The 22,020-nt window shown below is 39.0% G+C and overlaps 1 protein-coding gene across 1 annotated transcript; it reads right to left on the reverse strand.

Annotated features, from left to right (window-relative positions):
* On the reverse strand, nt 1-14,445 carry LOC126777034 (uncharacterized). Its single transcript, XM_050499872.1, has 17 exons — nt 14,241-14,445; nt 11,615-11,749; nt 11,440-11,538; nt 11,002-11,085; nt 6,611-6,904; nt 5,835-6,168; nt 4,880-4,979; nt 4,674-4,797; nt 4,187-4,340; nt 3,940-4,055; nt 3,529-3,652; nt 3,018-3,325; nt 2,746-2,869; nt 2,355-2,460; nt 1,241-1,330; nt 601-698; nt 1-521 (listed from the first exon to the last, which is right to left on the reverse strand). The coding sequence occupies exons 1-17, from the start codon at nt 14,275-14,277 to the stop codon at nt 281-283; spliced, it is 2,568 nt and encodes an 855-aa protein (XP_050355829.1). The 5' UTR covers nt 14,278-14,445; the 3' UTR covers nt 1-280.
* Between the last annotated feature and the right edge of the window lie 7,575 nt (nt 14,446-22,020).

Consider the following 22,020-nt stretch of genomic DNA (forward strand, 5'->3'; position numbering starts at 1 on the left):
CGTAGCTTGTAATCATAAGCAAACATTACAAGCACTATGAATATAAACACTCGTAGATTAAGACTCAGGATTCATCTTTATTTCCAGTCTTGTGAAATTTGCATAAACCCGTCAAACGTGTACATTTGCTTAGAAACTTCACTATTATGAAACTTGAGTCGCGCCCACACCCGACACACAAGCACAGCCGACGAGACGACTACTCCTGCTCGTGGCAGGCCGTGTCCCGCGCGCTGGCCCGAGCGAGCCGGCCGCGGAGCGCGTCGTCGTAGTCGTCGGTCTACCGCGGCTGGACGCGGATGGAACCCTGCAGGTCTCGCAGGATGTCGCCGTCCTGAATGCGCGGGTATGACGGCCGCGCCAGCACGCCGCACGTGTTGGCGCGCGCCTGGACTCGCACGTACCCGCGCTCGCCCCACGCCTCCGACCAGGAGTTCTTCAGTATGAAGTGCGGCTCGCCCTTACGCTGGCCCCATCCCACTGCTAACACTGCGTGGTTCAGCTTCTTCGGTGTCTTCGCGCTGCGATTACATACAAACTTTAAAATATATACAAACGTTATTTAAATAACCAAGAGTAATGAAATATATGTAACCTGACCATCTGTCGTCGTATAAAACGCCTTTCTTGTAGAAGATGAAACTTTTAGCCTTAGCGTCGATGATGACGACGGACGGAGCGTGTTGTCGAATAGCGACCTGTCAATAAAACAATTGAACGACGCTTCATTTCAACACTATGCATGCGCTTTTGATTGATTAGCCAAAAGAGGACAACCTATTTGAAACGCCATAATGTATCAAGTTAAATAAGGAATTACGGGATATTAATTATATTTGCCGGGAAGACAATGAACCACTCCACCTGATGGTAAGTGGTAGTTGAGTCCATACACGATGACGGCCAGTACAGTCGGGAAGAGTGATCCGCACTTTCCGAAACTTATCTCCACTTTACTTATCTTCATTTTCCGAAACGCCGATAAAAGTTCAATAAACCAATTAGGCTTTTATTTGAATTGTCATTAGTAAGCGTTCCAAGACCAACCAGCGTTCAGATTACATCTCACTTTAACCATCGTCTCAGGAAATGGAGTAACTCCAGTAACGTTATTCAATAGAAATAATATTAATTCTAAGTTCAACACAAACTTAATAACTTGATATTCAGACATATTAAAGTTAGTATTTTTAAGTTTTTGTGCTAACGTGGCGATGTCAGTTTACTTTATAATACGCACCTTCAGCGCGGTCACGCTGTTGGCGGTGACGTTGACGTGACCGCTGATGCGGGTGACGGACCGCACGCTCTTCTCCTGGCACGTGTCGACCTGTGACGCGACAATCATGACACATTCAGTAGTTCGGTTCGGTTTCGGTTTTAAGACATTTATTTCTCACAAATAATGCAAAAAACACTTAAAATGAGAAATTACAATTATATACTTTACATAGTTTAAAAAAGTGTCTCGGAGACAGCAAAATAAATAGAAACTTAAAATAGATGAAGGTAGTAATACAACGATTACTATATATATACTATAAAAACTAACAACACAACGCATAGCGGTGAGACCACATTAACTAACAGCTATTTTGTACATATTTAATAACGTGATGCTTAAACATAGGAAAACTTTCACTATTTCAGATTATATAGGCTAACTTATTGTACATTCTTCGAACATTAGGTATATTTTTTTCCTTAGTTGGTGCTAAATTTTAGCAACTCAAGGTTGTTTCGTCTTCTTGTGCAGTGTGTATGTGTTTTTTATGAAAGCGTAATTGCGAGTGTGTATACTGTATGATTATTTTCCTGATTAGAATGCAAGTTTGAGTGTATATAACTGATAAATGTTAAGAATTTTGGTGTTTTGTATATTTTTTTCACTTTGCGTCAAATAATCGTATAGTGCTTAATTTTTATTTTTTTTAGCATTTGTAGTTTTTGTAAGTTTGTCTTTGCAGCGGTCCAAATGAGGTTTTACTAAATCTTACTAAAATATACATTATTTCTGGACGTACTTTTTTGGTAATACCGAATGATATTCGTTTCTTTCGATTTTGCTATGTCAAGTTCTGTCTATAATACGGCCTAAATATTTTTGGATCAACTTATTTTTAGGTGCAAAAATCACATACACTTGGCAGTATTTTCTCCGACAAACGCATGTATCCTCACAATGCTTTCTCGCTAAGGAAGAGATGAATTATAAACAATAATTAAGCACAAGAAAACTACGCGGTGTCCGAATTGTTCTAATTTTTACGCGTTCCTCGGATTAGATCCACGTGGTCTCTCTACTGAACCTTCTTGGTGAGAATTAATTGTGTTGTATGTAAAATATTGACTACCTTATCCTTATACTCTGGATATTCTTCAAGAGCCGGCAGCCCGCGGTTCTGAACGTAATCATAAGCGTGACTCGGCCAAGTTCCTTTGCAACCGTTTCCACCAAACCTTGAAATTAATGTAAAAATAAATAAATCTTTATTAATTTAAATATATTTTTATATATAACTGTTTACCAATAAGGAAATTAATATAATATATTTGATAAGTTATATTAACATATTTGTTGTTATTTTATGTTACGGGCTTTAAGAAGACCCCATTATTTTTAACGAAACGAAGTGTAAAAACCTTTTTAAAGAGGTTTTCACATTTTGAGTTTGAATAGCATTATGTTTTGGTAACTAGAGGTATTGATGATATAAAGACAGTCTTTTCTTTAAGAATAGTTACGGGTGAGCGCAGTCGACGAGACACTTCTCCGAGAGCGGCACGAGGCGGTGCGTGCGCAGGAACAGCGCGCCCTCCACCGCACCCGCCACCGCGAACGCCCAGCACGACGAGCACGAGCCTTGATCTACAAAGAAAAAAAATAGATAAAAGTTATGACATTATCAAGAGGGATTACAGCTCGAAAACATTAATTAAACAAGCTAAATAATTTAAAAATTAATATCAGGAAAAACCACTCGTCCTATACAATAATTTAAAGTAAAGTAACGTACATCTGACTGGCGAAACGCCTCCGCGTGGCCTCCAGTCGAACCTGTCGGGGAGGCTAGGTTCCTCCTTTTTGAGGGAGTCCCTCGTATGCGGAAAGATTTCCGCACGCGTGTTCTCGGGTGACAGCTGCAGTCCGCGCAGCTCCGCCAGCTCGTCATCGAGGCGGTCCGCGAGGTAGTTGGGTGCCAACTCGAACGTCGCCCCCTCCCGGTTGCCGGAGCGTATGAACCGGAGATGCTGCATCAGGAGATTTTTCCGAACGGCCTCCTCTGTATTATCTGCATACTGACGGTTGTACTCCGTTTTGAATCTGTAAATATGTTAAATGAATACAAAATGCTGTTGATGGCGTTAACCAAATCTTTGATCAAAACTTTATTCGCTTTCGGTGTGACTTACGAACATTCACATTCTGAAATGCTCGCCAGCAACTTCCTAATCGATTTCTAGTTTAGAGGCTAATCAGAAATAACAAATTTTTGTTTTATTTAAAGTCGTTTCGTATAACTTTACCGCTGGAAGGCCTCATCGTATCGCAGGTCGCGGTGCGGGAGTGTGAACTCCAGCAACGGTTCAAGACGCGCCAAATGCTCTGCTGACGAAGCGTTCAGGGTCTGAACGAAATCACATGTGTCTACTGTAAAAACAGAAAAGTAAAGTAAGTTTATTGACCATTGTTATTTAATTAAGATATTGATGTAAGTGGTCACCTTCGCCCATAGACAAAATGTAAATCAGTCCTTACAACGCCAATGCGCCGCCAATCATGGGATCTAAGATTTTTATCTCTCACGTAACATATAGTACACTCACTCACCCTTCAAACCAAGCTTAAACTTCGTTGAATTAAGACAAACGTAGGTTGTTTCACGGTTATATGTATAGTCTCTTAGAGCTGCGGCGAAGTAGTACATTAGAGTATACCTATATTTGGTGTGAAGAATGTGCTGTCAGGGTTGAACTCGCGTGCATCCAGGTATTGATGTTGGTACCCGTCACAGTCAGTACCCAGCACGGAGCTGTCAATGTTCACGGTGTACCTGTAATACAATATTCACTCCTGATCCACATGCCTTGACTTATGAAATATCTAAATATATATATTCGCGCCACTTTTAAGCTGGAGACTTTATCGCTTCAACATCTGTAATAATAAATAAGGCGAGAATACCGCAGCGGTCGTGCGGAGTCGTCTTGCGCGCGCAGCAGCACCAGCTCGTGCCGCAGAGTGAGCGACTCGCCTTGTGCGCCGCCGCGCTCGCCCGCGCCCGTCCTCTCGGTGAGTCGCCAGCGCTCCGCACGCCCGCCGTCTGACTGTTCGTAGCCTGCGGTGTAAATTCATTTTTTTTTTTAAATACTGAAACATGGGTAATGAACGGTTATTGAACTCAAAGTAAAAATTACTACCAATTTTTGTAATGTTTGTTTTCGACCTTTAAGTTAATCATCCTAAGCCTATCACGTACACAATTATGTACGTATAAGCAATTAAGGTAGCCTTTATGTTATGTAGATGTACAAATTAATTTACAAATGCAACAGAGTCATGAAAATATCAACATACTATACAACAAGGAAAATCAATAGGCTGGACATAGTTAGCGCAAAGAGTCAAGAAAAAAGATGCCAATAATTACGTATAATACTGAAAGGTTTACCAGCAAAAGTAAAAAGTTCTAAATCAGGCAAGGCGGGCGGGGCGCGGTCGGCTCGCGTGCTCTGCGGGGACTCGGCCTTGCCGCAGCGGCGTATCTGACCTTCGCCTGAACGATCCATGCGCATCTGAGGAGTACGTCACATGAAATGAGCTGCTAGATATAATTAAAACAAGTGTATACACCATATAATAATATTGTATGAATACTTCTAGGCGCTGTACGCTTCCATCAGGCATTATCGCGCGGTATGTGGAAGTAGACCCGCCATAGAAACTGACCCGGGCCGATCCACTCTTAGCATCGAACCTGCAAAATATTTAGCTAAATATATATTTTTTTATATAACGAGATTTTAATTATATATAAATATAAACGTAGTATTGATTTTCAAATATACAGACATAATACATTTTTTTTTATTTTTTTTTATAGAATAGGAAGGTGGACGAGCATATGGGCCACCTGATGGTAAGTGGTCACCAAACGCCCTTAGACATTGGCATTGTAAGAAATGTCAACCATCGCTTATAGCCAATGCGCCACCAACCTTGGGAACTAAGATTTTATGTCCCTTGTGCCTGTAATTACACTGGCTCACTCACCCTTCAAACCGGAACACAACAATATCAAGTATTGCTGTTTTGCGGTAGAATATCTGATGAGTGGATGGTACCTACCCAGATGGGCTTGCACAAAGCCCTACCACCAGTAATATATATGTAACATATGTTCAATACACTTTTATTTCTACAGTTGAAGTATATATGACATTTGTACTAGAGTGAAAAACAAAAACTAATAGTACAAATGTACGAGCGTGCAAACTTACAAGCACGCGATTTAATTATAATTCGTTTTTATTCTCATTTATAATCATTCATATCTATTTAATCAGAGCTAATACAAATGGTTTTTCACTCAAAAGAAGGCACATTACAAGTAATCTGAAAACAACGTAATAATCTATTTATCATAGAAGGAATAAAGTGACCGTGAATTGTAATTTTATTGCTTAAAACAGATTGAAATTGATAGAAATAAACATTGCGTAAGAAGTGGTTTAATGGCTTCAATTTTAAAACGAAAACGTATTCTGACATTACGAAAGCAACTAGTTTAATTTAATTCTATTCAGGCTCTGAAAAACTACTAATGCCCTACCAAGCCGTGTATGTTTCGGTGAAATCGGCTCGCGGTACGGTGAGCTGGCCATGCAACACGAGCGAGCGATTAAAAAGTGGGCGCGATGGGTCTCGGCTGCGAACACCCGTCCCAAACGAAGTTGTGTAGTAATTCTGTTGTGTTTGAAAGGAATTCCTGCTGGGAGGAGAGTTATTTGTCACGATAGGAGAGGCACCAAGCGTCGGTACTTCATCGGAATTTTCAGTTTCCAAGACTCTCTCGGTGCCATCATACTCGGAGAAGACAGCAGGCGGCGACCCAGGTGCCTCCGGAGCTTGAGCACGAAACCTTTCAACTAACTCTTTGGACGATGCTGTAAGACAAATGAAAGTATCGATTCAGTAGTTTATATTAAGAAAACAGTAATCATTTTACATTAATTGTCTGGTGTTTAGTTGTAAGGTGTTCCAGAAAGAGAACGCAAATAATATTAAAGATAAATCAAAATATACTTTATTAGAAGATTAAATTAAATTTAAAGTTACCACCGGCTTGGAATGTAAATAGGATGTTGGATGGAAGTGCCGGCAAGAAACTCAGTAGTTATTCTTTTCTGATAATCAAGTTAAATAGGTACATAGATACGATTTCATTATTATTTATTTCGCATGGAAATCAACGAATAAAAATAGGCATACTTTAATACTTTATTAAAATACGATAACTTCTGCCTCTGATACTGTGAGATTACTTACAATCTAGTAGTAGTATATACTATTATTAATACATACACATACATATACATACAAACACACCTGCTTTTTCGAATGAAGGATTAGCTGCAGTCTGATCGAGTTGATCAACACGAATGTACGATGGATATTGAGGCTTCTTGGATCGTGGCTTAGAAGGTTTTATCGGCGGCGGTGATGTGGCGTCGTCGGAGCCCTTACATGTATTAGCAGGTTTCTGAGGCTGTCGTTCTGTATCAACTGGGCGTTTTGCTGGAGGCCTAGAAGTTGGTCTACGTGGTCTTTGAATCGGTGATTCCTCGTAATAATTCTCGTTATCATGGTAAATCGTATCTTGGTCCGAATGGTCGTCATATTCTGTAACCATATAAATACAACATTCCATAATTACTCAATTTATGATTAATAAAAAAAGATTAAAATAAACACAGATATGGAAAAAACAAGTTAGTACGGTATCGTCACCGACACTGGAAGCGTTTGTTACTTTATGTAGTCAAGTAAGTATTATCCGTGCAGTGACGGAGAAAGAATACATTTCACTGCCCCTCTCTTTCCCGTCTCTTTTCCGACCATCTGCTCATCTGGTGGTAGGATGCTAATATCCGCCTGGCTTGTTACCACCGTACGCATGGTGAAAAACTCGTGAAGTGGCTTGCAGCCGCGTTTCGAGGTCAGCCAGCGTACAGCCAGTGCCCGAGCGAGTATTGCCGCGATGGGTGTTGGTCCGGTGGAGACGGCTGTTGAACCAATGCCGGGGGAAACTGTATTGACCTGCCGGATAGGGAGACCTGAAGAAACGGCTGTTCCGCTGGCCGTCCGTGGCATAGTACAGGGGCCCGAGCGTGCCTAACCAGCTCGCGAGGCTGCCCCACCAGGCCACGCATAATCTCGGGGTGGACCGTCGTGCCGGCTGGTGACCGGAAGTTGGGGTCCCGGCGGCCACTTCCGGGGGGGTTCGGGGGCCCTTCCGTCCGGCGGATCAGTATATTTTCCTTTTTGGCAAACATTTGGGAAAACACGCCTCCATACTTTGCCCATCCCTATCGTGGCAATACGTCGCTCGCTTCACGTCTCTTCCTTATTTTTCCAAATGGTAGCGCAAATAAGAAGTAACGGTCGTTCAGCGGTGCACACCCCCACCATACCCACGCTGTTTGAGGTCGAGTTCTCTAACATCCGAGGACTCCACGCTAACCTCAACGCTGTCCACCACCATCTCGAGACAGCACGGCCAGCAATGTTGTTTCTCACGGAGACGCAAATACTCCGCCCTGCCGACACCAGCTACCTTAACTATCCCGGCTACATGCTTGAAGAATCTTTTAAAGCGAAAGCCGGAGTATGCTTGTTCGTCAGGGCGGATGTTTGTTGTCACCGATTGCGCTGCTTGGAGGACCCCTCCTTCTCCATGTTGGTGGTACGTGTGGACCTGGTTCGTCAGAGTCGAGTCTACGTGTGCCTCTACAGATCCCACAATGGTGACTTGTAGACAAGCCGATTATTTGACCATCTTAGTCGGGTGGCAGATGCTGCGCAAGAGCAGTTTTCTAACGCGGAATTGGTGTTTTTGGGGGATTTTAATGCTCACCATGAATCATGGTTGAAATCCCTCAAAACTGACCATGCTGGAAGAACTGCTCATGCTTTTGCTCTTACACACGACTTGACCCAACTGGTTGATCAGCCCACCAGGATCCCAGACATTGATGCGCAAGCGCCTTCTCTACTGGATCTTCTGCTGACTTCTCACCCGGTGGAATATCAGGTTGTGGTTCAAGCTCCACTTGGTTCTTCGGATCACGGCCTTATATCTACCAAAGTGCCACAGGCCAAGCTGCCGCCATCAGCGGTATGCAAACGTCGCGTTTGGCACTATAAGTCGGCAGATTGGTAAGGTATGCGCGATTACTATGCGTCAGTCCCTTGGAAGGAAATCAACGTTGCTTCAGTGGGAATGACCCGACAGCTAGTGCCGCTGCTGTTGCTGGTGAGATCATGTTAGGAATGGAATGGACTACATTCCTTGCTCAGATCTCATCAATAGGGGTACGCGTAACCGTTGGTTCACTCGTGAATGTGCCGACGCTGTGTCATCTAAGCAGGCGGCATATCGCGCATGGATCAACGGCTGCATTAGCGGGGCATCTAACATTGACTCACTGAAAACAAACTACAATAAAAATTCCAAGTCCTGTAGGAAGGCATACACGAGAGCGGATGCACAGCGCATTGTACAGATTGGTCATGACCTTATTTCGCATCCTAGGGGCTCCCGTAGCTTCTGGCGTCTAACCAAGTCTGTGCAAAACAATTTCTGCCAACCTTCGCTGCCACCGCTCAGAAATCCGGACGGATCGCTAGCTCACAGTCCGCAGGAGAAAGCCGACCTCCTGGCTAAACTCTTTGCCGACAACTCTGTGATCGATGATTGTAGTGTGCAGCCACCAACAATACCTTCATGTGGCCACACGATGCCTGACATCAAAATCAGGCAACGTGATGTGCGTGCGGAGCTGCAATCACTCGATATACGGAAAGCTAGCGGTCCCGATGGAATACCAGCCATTGTGCTGAAGAAGTGCGCGGCGGAGCTGTCTCCTGTGTTAACGCGCCTGTTCCAACTTTCTCTCTCTTCGGGATATGTGCCGGAGGCTTGGAGAAGAGCTAATGTGCAAGCGGTTCCCAAAAACGGGGATCGGTCTGACCCGGCAAATTATCGGCCAATAGCTATCACCTCAGTACTTTGTAAGGTGATGGAACGGATTTTAAACAACCAACTGATCCATTACCCAGAAGATCACTGTCTAATTAATGATCGTCAGTACGGGTTTCGACCAAAACGGTCCACAGGTGATCTTCTAGCGTACGTAACGCACCTCTGGGGTGAAGCTATCGACAGGCATGGAGAGTCGTTGGCTGTCAGCCTCGATATCTCCAATCCAATCCAATCCAAGGCTTTCGACAGGGTCTGGCACAGAGGTCTTCTCTCCAAGCTACCGGCATATGGTCTGCCTGCTCAGCTATGCACCTGGATTGCCAGCTTCCTACACAAGCGTAGCCTTCGTGTTTTAGTAGATGGTTGCGCTTCACAATTCTATGTAGTGAATGCTGGGGTCCCCCAGGGATCTGTGCTATCTCCCACACTCTTTCTTTTGCATATCAATGATATGCTCTCTCTTGGGAACATACATTGCTATGCAGATGATAGTACAGTGCATGGTGGATACCACTGACGCGCAGTGGCTGGGCGGGCGGAAACTGAGGAGAGGCGGGAGAATCTTGTCATTGAACTCGATAGGACATTAGAGCTCATCGCCAAATGGGGTTCTGATAATCTTGTTGAGTTTAATGCCCAGAAAACACAGGTGTGCGCTCTCACAGCAAAAAAGGCACCATTTTACCCTCATCCCTCCCTCTGTGGCACACCGCTGATGATACAAAGCAAAATCGCCATGCTGGGGATGGACGTTCGCTGCGACCTTAGTCCAAGGGCTTAGTACATCGAGGCTATTATAAAAACAGCTTCACGAAAACTCGGAGTTCTGAACAAGGTGCGGCGTTTTTTCACGCCACAGCGTTGAATATTGCTCGCACCTTTGGGATAGCTCCGCTAAGTACCTACTGGAGGCCTTGGACCGGTTGCAGCGACGTGCAGTACGCATTATTGGCGACGTAAAGGTCACAAACACCCTTGAACCTTTACAATTGCTTCGCGAGATAGCAGCACTGAGCGCTTTCTATCGACTGTATCACGGCGAGTGCTCTGAGGAATTATTCTCTCTAATTCCTGCTTCCCCCTTCCTTCTTAAGTCCACGCGAGCTGGTTCTCGATGTCACCGCCTAACTGTGACATCAATTCCATTGCGCACAAAGAAATTTGGCAACTCCTTTCTTTGTCGCACTACCAAAAAATGGAATTCCTTACCAGCTCACGTGTTCCCCTCCTCTTACAACCCGGGTTCCTTCAAACGAGGCGTGAAGAGGCATCTTGCGGGCTGGCAAGGCGGGGACGGCTAGTACAGAACATTCTTCCCGACTGTACTGGCCGTCGTCGCGTTTGGACTCTACTACCACTTACCATCAGATGGAGTAGAGTCATTTGCCATCCCGGCGCATATATAAAAAAAAATACTGACAGTTGTATGACTACATAATGTAACAAGTACGTAAGTGTAGTAAGTAAGTAAGTATAGCGAGATGTTTTTATGGTTTACAAGAAACTACTAATTAAAATATCAGTAAAATATTAAAACAGAAAGGCGCATTCTCCGAATGTAAGGTTTTTCGTTAGTCAGATTCCCATAACCTGTGGAACTCTTTCGTATTGTTAACACACAATAAAGTGACTGCAAAATTGATAAAAACAGATTATGTTAATCATAGTCTAATGAGTTAGCTACTTAAACAGAAACAAACAAAAAGGTATACATACTTTGGCTTTTAATATTTACCTTTGCGATGAGAAATGCGTGGAGCTCCAGCCGAGAACGGCAAGACCAGTAGTGGCAGAATGTGTCCTCGTGATCTCGATCCGCCTTACGACAATAACATTGTTAGACTAACGCTGCGAAGTGAGTTCACGTAACAGACAAACATGGTATTGTTTGTAATAAATAAATGTTTTAGAGAAAGAACCCAGAGCCCGCATACCTACTTCATCAAAGGGAAGTGTGTCACGAACGCACTAAAGTACGTACTAGCTTCAAAGCTACTATGACGTATGTCGGAGGATCTCTGGGATCATGAAATATTTTGATCATATACTTGTACAGAAAGGAGATACGCCGCCTTATCTGGCGCTTCCGACGCATTGACAATGCCTTACGCATTAATTTAAATATGATCTTCATTAATCTTTGCTAATAACATCAAGTCATGGTAACGCGTACCTATGGGTAGTTCAAGGGGCAGGTATAGGGGCCTATCCGCTGCGTTGCCAGATTTTCGTCGCGGTTTGTTGTCTTCATCGTCATAGTCTTCATCATATGCTAAAACAATATTGGTATATTTATATTCGTAAAATCAAAATAAATTGTCAGGAAAGTTTATATACTTATTAATTACCAGTCAGAACTTGCACCCAGCTTCGTCCGGGAGTTCTCTTTTCTCGCAGTTCAACCTTATCTGATGATTCGGCGACTTCTACTGGATTTAAATTCGCACCTGAATGTAGCTCGGTAGGGCTGCCAATCGCTACACCTGTGAATTGTGAATTTCAAAATGACACAACCAATCCCAAGCTATCTCTCGACTTAATTTTGAAAATGCTTAATTTTTTTAGAAATTAGCAGACAGGAAAGCGGCAACAAAAATCTAGTTTTATATAATGACGCGATTTATATATTTTTTAAATAATCTATAAAAAAATACTATATATCTGAAATTGTGAAACATAATATTTGCTTTGTAGCTTTCGGAAAAACCTGGTAGGCCCGGGCTTAAAATTATTTAATTTGAAGATAATTAATTATATAATATAAAAAATGCAAACTATATTTAAAAAATTAAAAACATCATAATGAACAAAATAAAATGAACTACAATCGCTTTGTAAGTGTGAACTGAACAAACATTTTGTGTACGTCGGGATATCTCCTAAACGAACCTTCAATTACACGAGTTGTCTGTGCTCTTCAGGAGTCCTTTCATTTTTTTCAACGCTTATAAACAAAATCTTATAATGACGCGAAGCGTCTCGGAACAGCACACCAATGTATTATTATATAACTGCGATGTCATCAGCGGCCTTTAAATCTCCTTCAATGGTATTACCGTTTTACGCGGAACGCCACATCCGTCATAGCGCTGCGCTCTTGACCTTCTACCAATGATGAGGTTCATTGGATGAACCACTTACACGCCCGAGGCGTGTTTTTATAGCTTAATATATTTATAATAATATGTTATTAGGACGTTCACTTTTATTTAAATATGGATCCTAGCTTAGTCAAATTCAAATTATTCTTCACTTACGTAGGCAAATTTACCAGTTCTACTTTAAGGTCTCGTCATTTTTTGAATTTATAACATCGAGAAACCAAAAAAATATTAACAATTCGACTTCTACAACAGGAAAATGCTGATCGTTATTGCCTAGATAATTGCTGTTTTTAGTTCCTGTGCGGCGGCGCCACGTTAGGTTAGGGAAGCTATAAGAGGGATATTCATATAAAATATTACCAGACTAGTTTAATTTCTACATAACTTCAAGAATTCTACATAACTTGGGAGTGTCATCCACCCTACTTCCAAACAATCTACATATGTAAGCAACGATTTATACATCCCAGTGACTATGTTGATGCGTAGTGGTGGCCACTTGCCATCGAGAGGCGCATTCGCGCAACTGCATTCTTATTGAATATAACTGCATTGTGAGACTTTAAAATAAAATCACCGAGTATTTACTGCTGGTCAAATAGTGTAATTGCTCTCTCCATATAAATTAACAAAAACTAATTAGGTACTTTCAAAAAAACATTGTTATGGCGCGAAGTAAAATACATCTAACGCCATCTATTGATAAAAAGATACATTAAAATGACATTTGGCATAATGTATTTTGATCTTGAACAGTATGTTAAAACAGATTAATGTCTGACGTGACGGCAGTGAGCAATAGCTGACGAAGAAGCGTAAATCTGTTAAAATATTTAAAATATTTACAATTGAAATGTGTGCATGGTATTATTAGTTTTTAGTTTTACAAAATAAGAGTACTTGACCTTTGTTAGACCTTGTTCTAAGGTTGTACTGCATTATATCGAGAGGCAACCAGTTTCTGTTTCAGAAACTAAAGTTAGTTTTTTCACCACGCTAATGTTTATTAATAATAAACATGGTAGTAATATGTATTAATAACAATGCAAAACTTAGTAGGGGGTTCATGTATGTGTCGCCTGATGCAAAAATAAATATAAAATACGATTTTCACATTATGATAGCTTTAAGTTTCCAGAATACGTCGTCTATTGTATGTACACACTTGTACTTGAATTCTTCATAAGAGAGATTTTCGAAAATGTTTATATATAATCTAATAAATAAAACCCAATAACCTAATAACAAATTTTGGTAGTATCTCTAAAAACTTGCGTATCTTTATTATTTAACAACTGATCCGCTTCAGAACGTCTTTTTGCGATTCAATAAGGCTTACAATGCTCTACACTCCTATAGACTTTTCAAAATGACTTAAAATATGAATCATAATTTGAAATGTTGGGCTCAAATAGATCATAATATTTATTTATTATCAAAGATTATGTAAAAGTAAACATAATACCAAAATGCACTCGCACCCGGTCAACAAATTCCTAGTTGAGCAAAGAATGAAATGTAAACATAAAATAACAATGACCCCAGCTTCTAATATAGGCTTTACAAGCTTTGCAGCCGGCAGGAACGAGGAGTTCAAGTTGCGCATTATTTCCTGAACAGGAGTTTTAAGTCTTATTACAATATTCCACTTATTTAGTCAAAATGTATCTAAGGAGAAATCTTAAGAGAATTACAACAGATAGTCATGATTGCACGGTTGAGAAACTCGATTGTATTTAAATAAACTTGAAAATTGACATTTCTTAATTATCCGATGTATGTTTTAATTTGCATATTAATCCGGCACGACCATGATGAATTAATAAAACGCGTAGTCAAGATTGCCACACAAAAACAAAAGCCCACTCACCGAAGCAGGCAAGAGCGACCACCGCGCTGACCAGCATGATACCACACACGCACTCGTTTCACGACACAGAACTACGTCACGTCACACTGGCAGAGCTAGACCGCGACCGTCGCCACTCGCGTGCCAGAGTAATGTAACACGGGTGGTAGCCGAGCGTCTACACGATACCCCACCAAATATCAGCTGCCTTACCTTTAACCTTTCAACTCTTGTCGAACATTTGAAGCTACACGAAATTTATTCATTTCGTAATAGGTACAAAAAAAGTACGTAACTTAGGCATCTACGAGTACATATGGTCATGATGTACACATACGCTTCGCACTATCAAAACACTTAAGGGCGTGAAAACATTCTGCCTATTGTAGGCTTATATTAAAAAATAAGACGCGTATAGCGTAAATAAACAATGAAGTAAAAATATTCCCAATAGAATATTTCAGCACCATTGTTGGTTTTAGTTAGGCAAACAACACACGCCAACTTCGCTCACCACATGTCACCATTGGCATTTTCGGAATAAAATTACCATAACTTATAAATACCTTGTACACGTATTTAACATGATTGTGGAAGTTAATGTAAAGTAGATGGTTACTCGATTGGTTTTCACGATAAATTTATTATATTCGTTGCTGATGGGTCGTCGCGCTACATCTGTTGGCTTTATGTTCATTTATATTCAAACCTGATATTAGATTCAAATCAATAAAGTCGCTAACGAGACAAAATTCTGAACTTATATGTAAATATTTACTTTGAACTTTTTATTTTTATTATTTCAGTGAGTAGTTCGATACTGAAACAAGTTGAGTTGTCTCAAGTTCATCGTAGTTGTTGATAGTGAATTAAATACAATTAATGTTTTTGGAGTTCCCAATTTCGTGAATTTCGCTTTGAAGATTATGAAGAAAATCTTAAACGTATCTAGTAGTATGAACTGAAGTTTCCGAATTAGAACTAAATATTAAATTTATCATATTTTTTGGCAATAATCATTCACATATTTATAAGCTCGAATGTGGTAAATGAAACTAATGTGTATGTAATACTAGTTTATGTAATGTCTCCAAGAGAATGTCGTGGCGTGCAGTTTATATAAATAAATATAAACTCATTTCGTCGTTAAATCAATTTTCTCTCTGAAATCGTCAAACTAATATTGTAAATGCCTATGTTTGTTTGTTTTATTTTATCTACTGTATATAAAACTATACATGAAAAGTTCTTGGTCTCGAAAAAGTCAATAAAAAGTCCACAAAAAAGCTATAGAGACAGTAAACGCCAGCAACAAACAAACAAACAACAAGCATGTACAGTATAAATTTTTACTGGTGGTAGGGCTTTGTGCAAGCTCGTCTGGGTAGGTACCACCCACTCATCAGATATTCTACCGCAAAACAGCAATACTTGATATTGTTGTGTTCCGGTTTGAAGGGTGAGTGAGCCAGTGTAATTACAGGCACAAGGGACATAAAATCTTAGTTCCCAAGGTTGGTGGCGCATTGGATATGTAAGCAATGGTTGACATTTCTTACAATGCCAATGTCTAAGAGCGTTGGTGACCACTTACCATCAGGTGGCCCATTTGCTCGTCCGCCTTCCTATTCTATAAAAAAAAAAAAAAAGTATTGATGTATAGTAAACGGTAGAATGAAGAATAAGTGTGTGGTGCACACACGGACCGCACATAGACCTACCTATAACAAAATGTAAAGGCTCTGGTTGTTACAACTTCACCCAATAAGTCTACGTCAAAACGTAACTGACCTTATTATCAGTAAACTGATTTGAAGATGTTTCACAACACACGTTGCTATCGAGTCTTTAATAAAAAGGTTCAAGTGAATAACTACATATAACTACACTACAGCATTCCTCGAGCGTGGAAATTTAAAAACACAAATTGTCGTAACTTGTCAATTAATTTTCAAGTAGATGACCTTTAATTTAATATGTTTTTGGAACCAATAACTAACGGCACGCTAATGGCCAGTAACACAGATATGAGAATACGATACAATATTTGAAAGGGGAAAGTTTACTCCTTAAGTTATAAAGAAAAACTTATCGGTCTACCAAATTACATTTCGTGATAATATGAAATAATACAAGTGTTGTACGTCACTGACATTTAGATTCGACTGAATGAATATATAAGTTAAAATGAATGTATAAGTTGTGTTAGGAACGATTTCAATGCAGATAATATAAATAATTAAATCAAAAATACGTTTAAAAATATTTTATAAACACGACATTAGGCAGCTAGTTTGAAAAACTCGTTATTAGTCCATCAAATACACGTCCGTGGAGGAAAATCAATCGTTAGAAACTCGTTTTGTGTAGCGCGTTGTTTATAACTCAACAAGAACACTTCGCTCTCTGACGAGGTAAATCTGGAACCCTTGCAGTCAAGAAATCATTACATGGACAGAGTATAGATACGTTACATGGACAATCAGAGCAGACTACCAACACATACCACATACCTAAGTGTTACTTACAAGGTTAGTTATTGTTTACAAGGTAATTTATAAAAAGTTATTCAATTTAATTGTTTATTTATTTTAGGCAATTGGATAGCTTTCAGCTGCAAACACTGACATTGTAAGAAGTATTATTTACTTCTACTGGCAACCGGGGTTCTAATCTGTTATGTGTGATCTATTATAATCACAAGAGCCTTGTAACTTTAAATAAAATATAACTCACTTATCAAACCGAACACAGCAATAAGAATTTGTGTTAGGAGGTAAAATAAAATATTATGAGAGGGTGGTACTCACCTGACGAACCCGGAGGACGGACGGACCTCTACCCGTGCATTTTGTATCTACTCATAGAGACAGGGTTGCGACAAACTGACTATATAAATGAACTGAACATAGATAAGCGTTGTTAGACATACACACTTTTGGATTGTTGCATATTTTTATTAAAAAATAGCTTGTAACACTTTCCAGACCTAAAACGCAAACATATATAACATAACATTGCAAAATTATAATAATTGAATAAGTAAGAAAACCACAAACCATTAAGAATAATTCTTATTTATAATTAGTAGAGACTAGAATGGCCCAATACATACACAATAATACGTCATCATCAATTATATTAAAAATATAAAAAACACGAGTGCAGTATAATATTATCTTACGTTTTGCACAATATTTATATTGGACTACACAGCTATTCATTAATCGCTAAAGTCCAAATTATTCACAGTAATTACAGACAACAGACTCGAGATGTTTGCCCCATTACGACACTCCTGTGCTCGTGAGAGTGAATCTGCATCAAAATACCGGTTGGGAGACAATCAGGCGTCAAAAGGCAGAAATAATAAATTATGTAATTATTATATTATATACTAACGGCCGACGTAAAAAGTCTATTTATTATTTTTTCTAAACAGTTATTCGACCATCTGTTTTTTAATTAATATACCATGATACCATCTCGGTGTCATGGTATATTAATTAAATTTTGTTATCATCGATCAATGTTGCCGACTACTGTCACAGTGCGCCGTAAGATTTCGGTTCAACCTTATATGTATACGTAATCGTATGTTACTCGTGAAGTGTCGATATATATATATATATTTAAATGTATAGATGTGTCTGCTGTCTTTTCGTGACACTGTTTAATTGTCAAGGAAAATGAGGCAGAAGTGAACGGTGGTCGGAGCATCTCAGAAATCCCCAACAGAATTCCAATTAGTATCACTAGAGGTATTTATATATATGTATAGCTATTCCTACAACTACTATATAAACTATACTCACGGTTACGTTTAGAAAACTATGTGATCTATCCTGGTTATCTTGCGATCTGCATTCTGCACAGTGATTCTAAGTACTGTGAAACAATATTGTTTTCCTCATGGATAATTATAAGTTCAAACTTATAAGTTCAAACTTAAAATAAAAGACCATTAGGTACTAAAAAAGAGTATTAAATAAGCTCAGACAATAATAAGTAATAAGTACCAGCAGTTACAAATAAATAAAATTATTGAATTTTGTTAAGTTCACATTTGTCACATTTATAACAAAGCGTAATGACATTCGTAAAACAAACCAAATGAGCCGATCTCATGGAGCTTACTAAAACACATTGCAGATTCGAATGTTCACCTCCCGACTTCCTCGTCAGATCAGCTCAACGGTTCCAAATCATTGTATTTTAATTCAAATAACATTACAAAAACAGTTTTAAGGTTCCAGATTAGAAGTGGATTAAAATTAACTCCCTAATTGGCCGCTACCGCTAGGTGTCTCGGGCCGGTTTTGGAAGATGCTTTATAACAACTTTATTGTTTTCATCGATATAAATAACGACATTCCATTTTTTTTATGTTATATTCCTATATTACTTTATGATGGCGATGGCGTTGTGTTTTATTTGATTACCTTGAGTATTCAATAATATTTATGATCAAAATTTTTAAACTTATAACAGCCACGTGACCTTCGCCTCTGTAGAGTGTTTCTCATCGACGACCATCTTCACCGCGCCCAAGGCGTGTAAGCGGTTTTGTTTTATGTTATTTTGTCAGGTTTGCGGCTTATGACGTCAATCGTAACCAGAAATGTATTTGTAATCATGGAAAAACCTTACAAGTATCTAATGATTGAGTTGCAGATATAATATAATACAACAGCGATATTTACGGGGTATGCGACAGTCTCTTGCAAAATAGCACATCAGCGGTGACACGTTTAGTTTTATTGTATTATAACGTTTACAGCAATAACTTATGACTTAAAAAACAACCTTCGTTAATGTTGACTCTCAGCAGAGCTAAGGATAAATTTATAAACCAATTTACTTTTCCGGATTTGATCTTTCGATTGTTTAGTTAAGATCAACTAGGCCATGACATAATATTATATCATTTATATATAAAAAAAATAAAACTGTTTGCCAAGTGTATAGAACATGTAGAAGTCAACGGATAACTGTCGCGGGTTAAGCACGGGCAAGCACCATTTGCTTGAATTATGTTATGTGAAGGAAAATATTAATTTTTCTACATATATTTGCCCAACGGAACGTTGCTTGTTGGACTCTGTTTATTTATTACTTTAATTCAATTTAAAATTTTTACATATAAATAAATAAACTCATGACAAACATTTGCAACTCGTGATCTATTGTAACTATTAGTTAGTTCCGTGAACTGTATTCTGAGTAGTAAATATCATTATCATCTATCGTTATTATCGCCATAATTGTACTTTTATTTAGGCAGTACACATCTTTTGTATTTTTTCTCTTTGTGGTGTACAATAAAGTATAAAGTAAAGTCCTCCAAATCACTCCGTATTTCCTGATAGGTACATTGTTGGTGTCTTCAAATCCAGAGTAAACAGGTTTCTTATAGGCAAGCGTGCTACATCTTAGACCGTGTCGATGCTTAACATCAGGCAAGTCAACGGTCAAACGCTGGCCTATTAATTGTTAATTAAAAAAAAAAACACTTTATAAATAAAAGCTTTATTTTTCTGATGAATAAAAATGAATAAAAGCTTTATTTTCTTAACAAAAAGAAGATATGCGAAGCGCGGTCGTGCGGTGCGGTACTTAATTGAGACAAGGTCACTCGTGTATCGAAGTTCTCGTCGTTGATTGACATACAAATTATGCTAATTCATTTATTATAATACTAACAATATTAGGTCCTTACATATGAAATTGGCGTTTTATACGGGAGGAATATAAAGACAATTTTTTTTTTTTTTAAATATATTTAATTAATCAAAGTATGCACCGTTGTTATCTATGCACTTTTGCCATCTCATAGGTAGTTCATTGATCCCTTTACAAAAAAAAAAGTTGGGGGCGAGAATCAATAAAAGGCTCTTTGAAGGCGGTTTGGACTGCCGCATCGGAGTTGATTTTTTTTCCTTGTAAGAAGTTGTCCAAATTCCGGAAATAATCGTAATCTGTTGGAGCAAAGTCCGGGGAATACGGTGAATGTCGCAGACATTCCAATTGTAGCTCATCTAACTAAGCGGTTGCTTGTTGTGGAGTGTGTGGTCTTGCGTTGTCGTGAAGCAGAAGTGACCTAGAGCGATTGACCAATTTCGGTTGTTAAGCAGCTAGTTCTTCCTTGGTTTGCAATTGCTGACAATAGATATCTGCCATAATCGTTTGTCCAGATTTTAGAAAGCTGTAGTTAACGACACCGGTGCTAGTCCGCCAAACACTCACAAGTAGCTTTTTCTGTGTCAATTTTCGTTTAGGGCAGGATTTGGCTGGGTCTCCAGGGTTCAGCCATTGCGACGAGCGCTTCCGATTATCGTACAGTATTCACTTTTCATCACAAGTAATGATTCGATTTAAAATCAAAAAGGTTGAGCAAAGTAACACAGCAGTCGACGCGTGTTTGCAAGTTCGATTCACTCAATTCATGAGGTACCCATCGTTCAAGTTTTTTACTTTCCCGATTTGCTTCAAGTGGATTAATACAGTTTTATCACTTACCCCGAAGCCTGCAGCTATCTCTGAAGTGCTTTGTGATGCATCCGCTTCCACAATAGCCTTTAATTCTTCATTTTCCACTTTGGTCTCCGGCCGTCCACGGGGTTGATTCTGAAAGTCGAAATTTCCAGAACGAAAACGTTGAAACCAAAAATGTACCGTGCTTTCTTTTGCGGCACCAGCGCCGTACATATCATTAATCCTTCGAGCTCTTTCTGCAACACTGGTGCCACGGTAAAACTCGTACTTGTAAATATACCGACATTTCATGTTTTCCATTGTGCGGTAATAAGCAACGCCAAAAAAAATTATGAGGAAAAAACAAATTAATAACTGTTTTTAAAACTCAAATGTACCAGCTAAATGAATTTATAAATTTGAATTCGGATTTCTTAACCAAAGAGGAGATATTTCAGAACAAAGATGTCAGTACGACAAAACGCTAATTTCATATGTAAGGACCTAATATTAAGATGAAATTTTAATGTCAAAAGCCACATCCTTAAACATTTCGTATTTATACAAAAACAAAAAATATAACAACTACCTTCTTAGGTTATTATTAGGACGAGTAGGTAGGTACATAACTAATAAGAACAACACATTTATTTGTCATTTTGTTAATATAGGTACAAATGCATTTTATTAGTCATCATCTTGGGGCCGTATGGGGCGCATTAGTCGCCAACTTCGTCACTATTGTAATTAAATGTTTCAACTTGACACGAATTTAATTCGCAAAGTACTAGTTTTTAAATATTACGAGTTATTTTAAGTAAACGTAACATTAAAAAAAAATGTTTGCTGAAAGTCAAAATTTGTCTGATTTTATTTCATTAAACCGTTGTAAAGCCAAGCTCGCGATAAATAAAATTTGAATATGAATGCTCATACCAACTCAAAATCTTCTTCAATATATATTTTTGTTTCATATTTTTTTCAATATATGTAACTGTATACGTTATCACCGCATAGTATCAGGTATTAGTCCAAGGATAGCAGGATACCTAATTATGAGCAAGGGCTTACTGACTTATTGACTTATTGAGTCAGTTCATGTCTTTTCAAAAGGAATTATAATCTGATTTTTTATAGTTGGTTAACTACAAACTAAGTTTAACAATAAAAAAATATATTTTCGTTAGATTAAAAAAATATATAGAAGAGACTGAGGGGTCTCTCCTCAAGGAAAAAGAAGGTGATCTCGCTATTGATATCGAGTCGGAAACAGCTTAAATCTTACGAAGACAGACGGACCTTAAAAAGATTCCCATTATACTGTAAA

The sequence above is a fragment of the Nymphalis io genome, chromosome 22, assembly GCF_905147045.1.
Source record: "Nymphalis io chromosome 22, ilAglIoxx1.1, whole genome shotgun sequence".
Classification (NCBI taxonomy): domain Eukaryota; kingdom Metazoa; phylum Arthropoda; class Insecta; order Lepidoptera; family Nymphalidae; genus Nymphalis; species Nymphalis io.

What these genes read in the sequence shown, in the direction of transcription:
- LOC126777034 (XM_050499872.1), bottom strand. Translation starts at nt 14,277, where the DNA reads ATGCTGGTCAGCGCGGTGGTCGCTCTTGCCTGCTTCG. An exon ending in GAAGCGTACAGCGCCTAGAA is followed by an intron (nt 4,798 to 4,879) that starts GTATTCATACAA and finishes CGTACTCCTCAG; the next exon opens with ATGCGCATGGATCGTTCAGG. An exon ending in AGAACTTTTTACTTTTGCTG is followed by an intron (nt 4,341 to 4,673) that starts GTAAACCTTTCA and finishes TTTACACCGCAG; the next exon opens with GCTACGAACAGTCAGACGGC.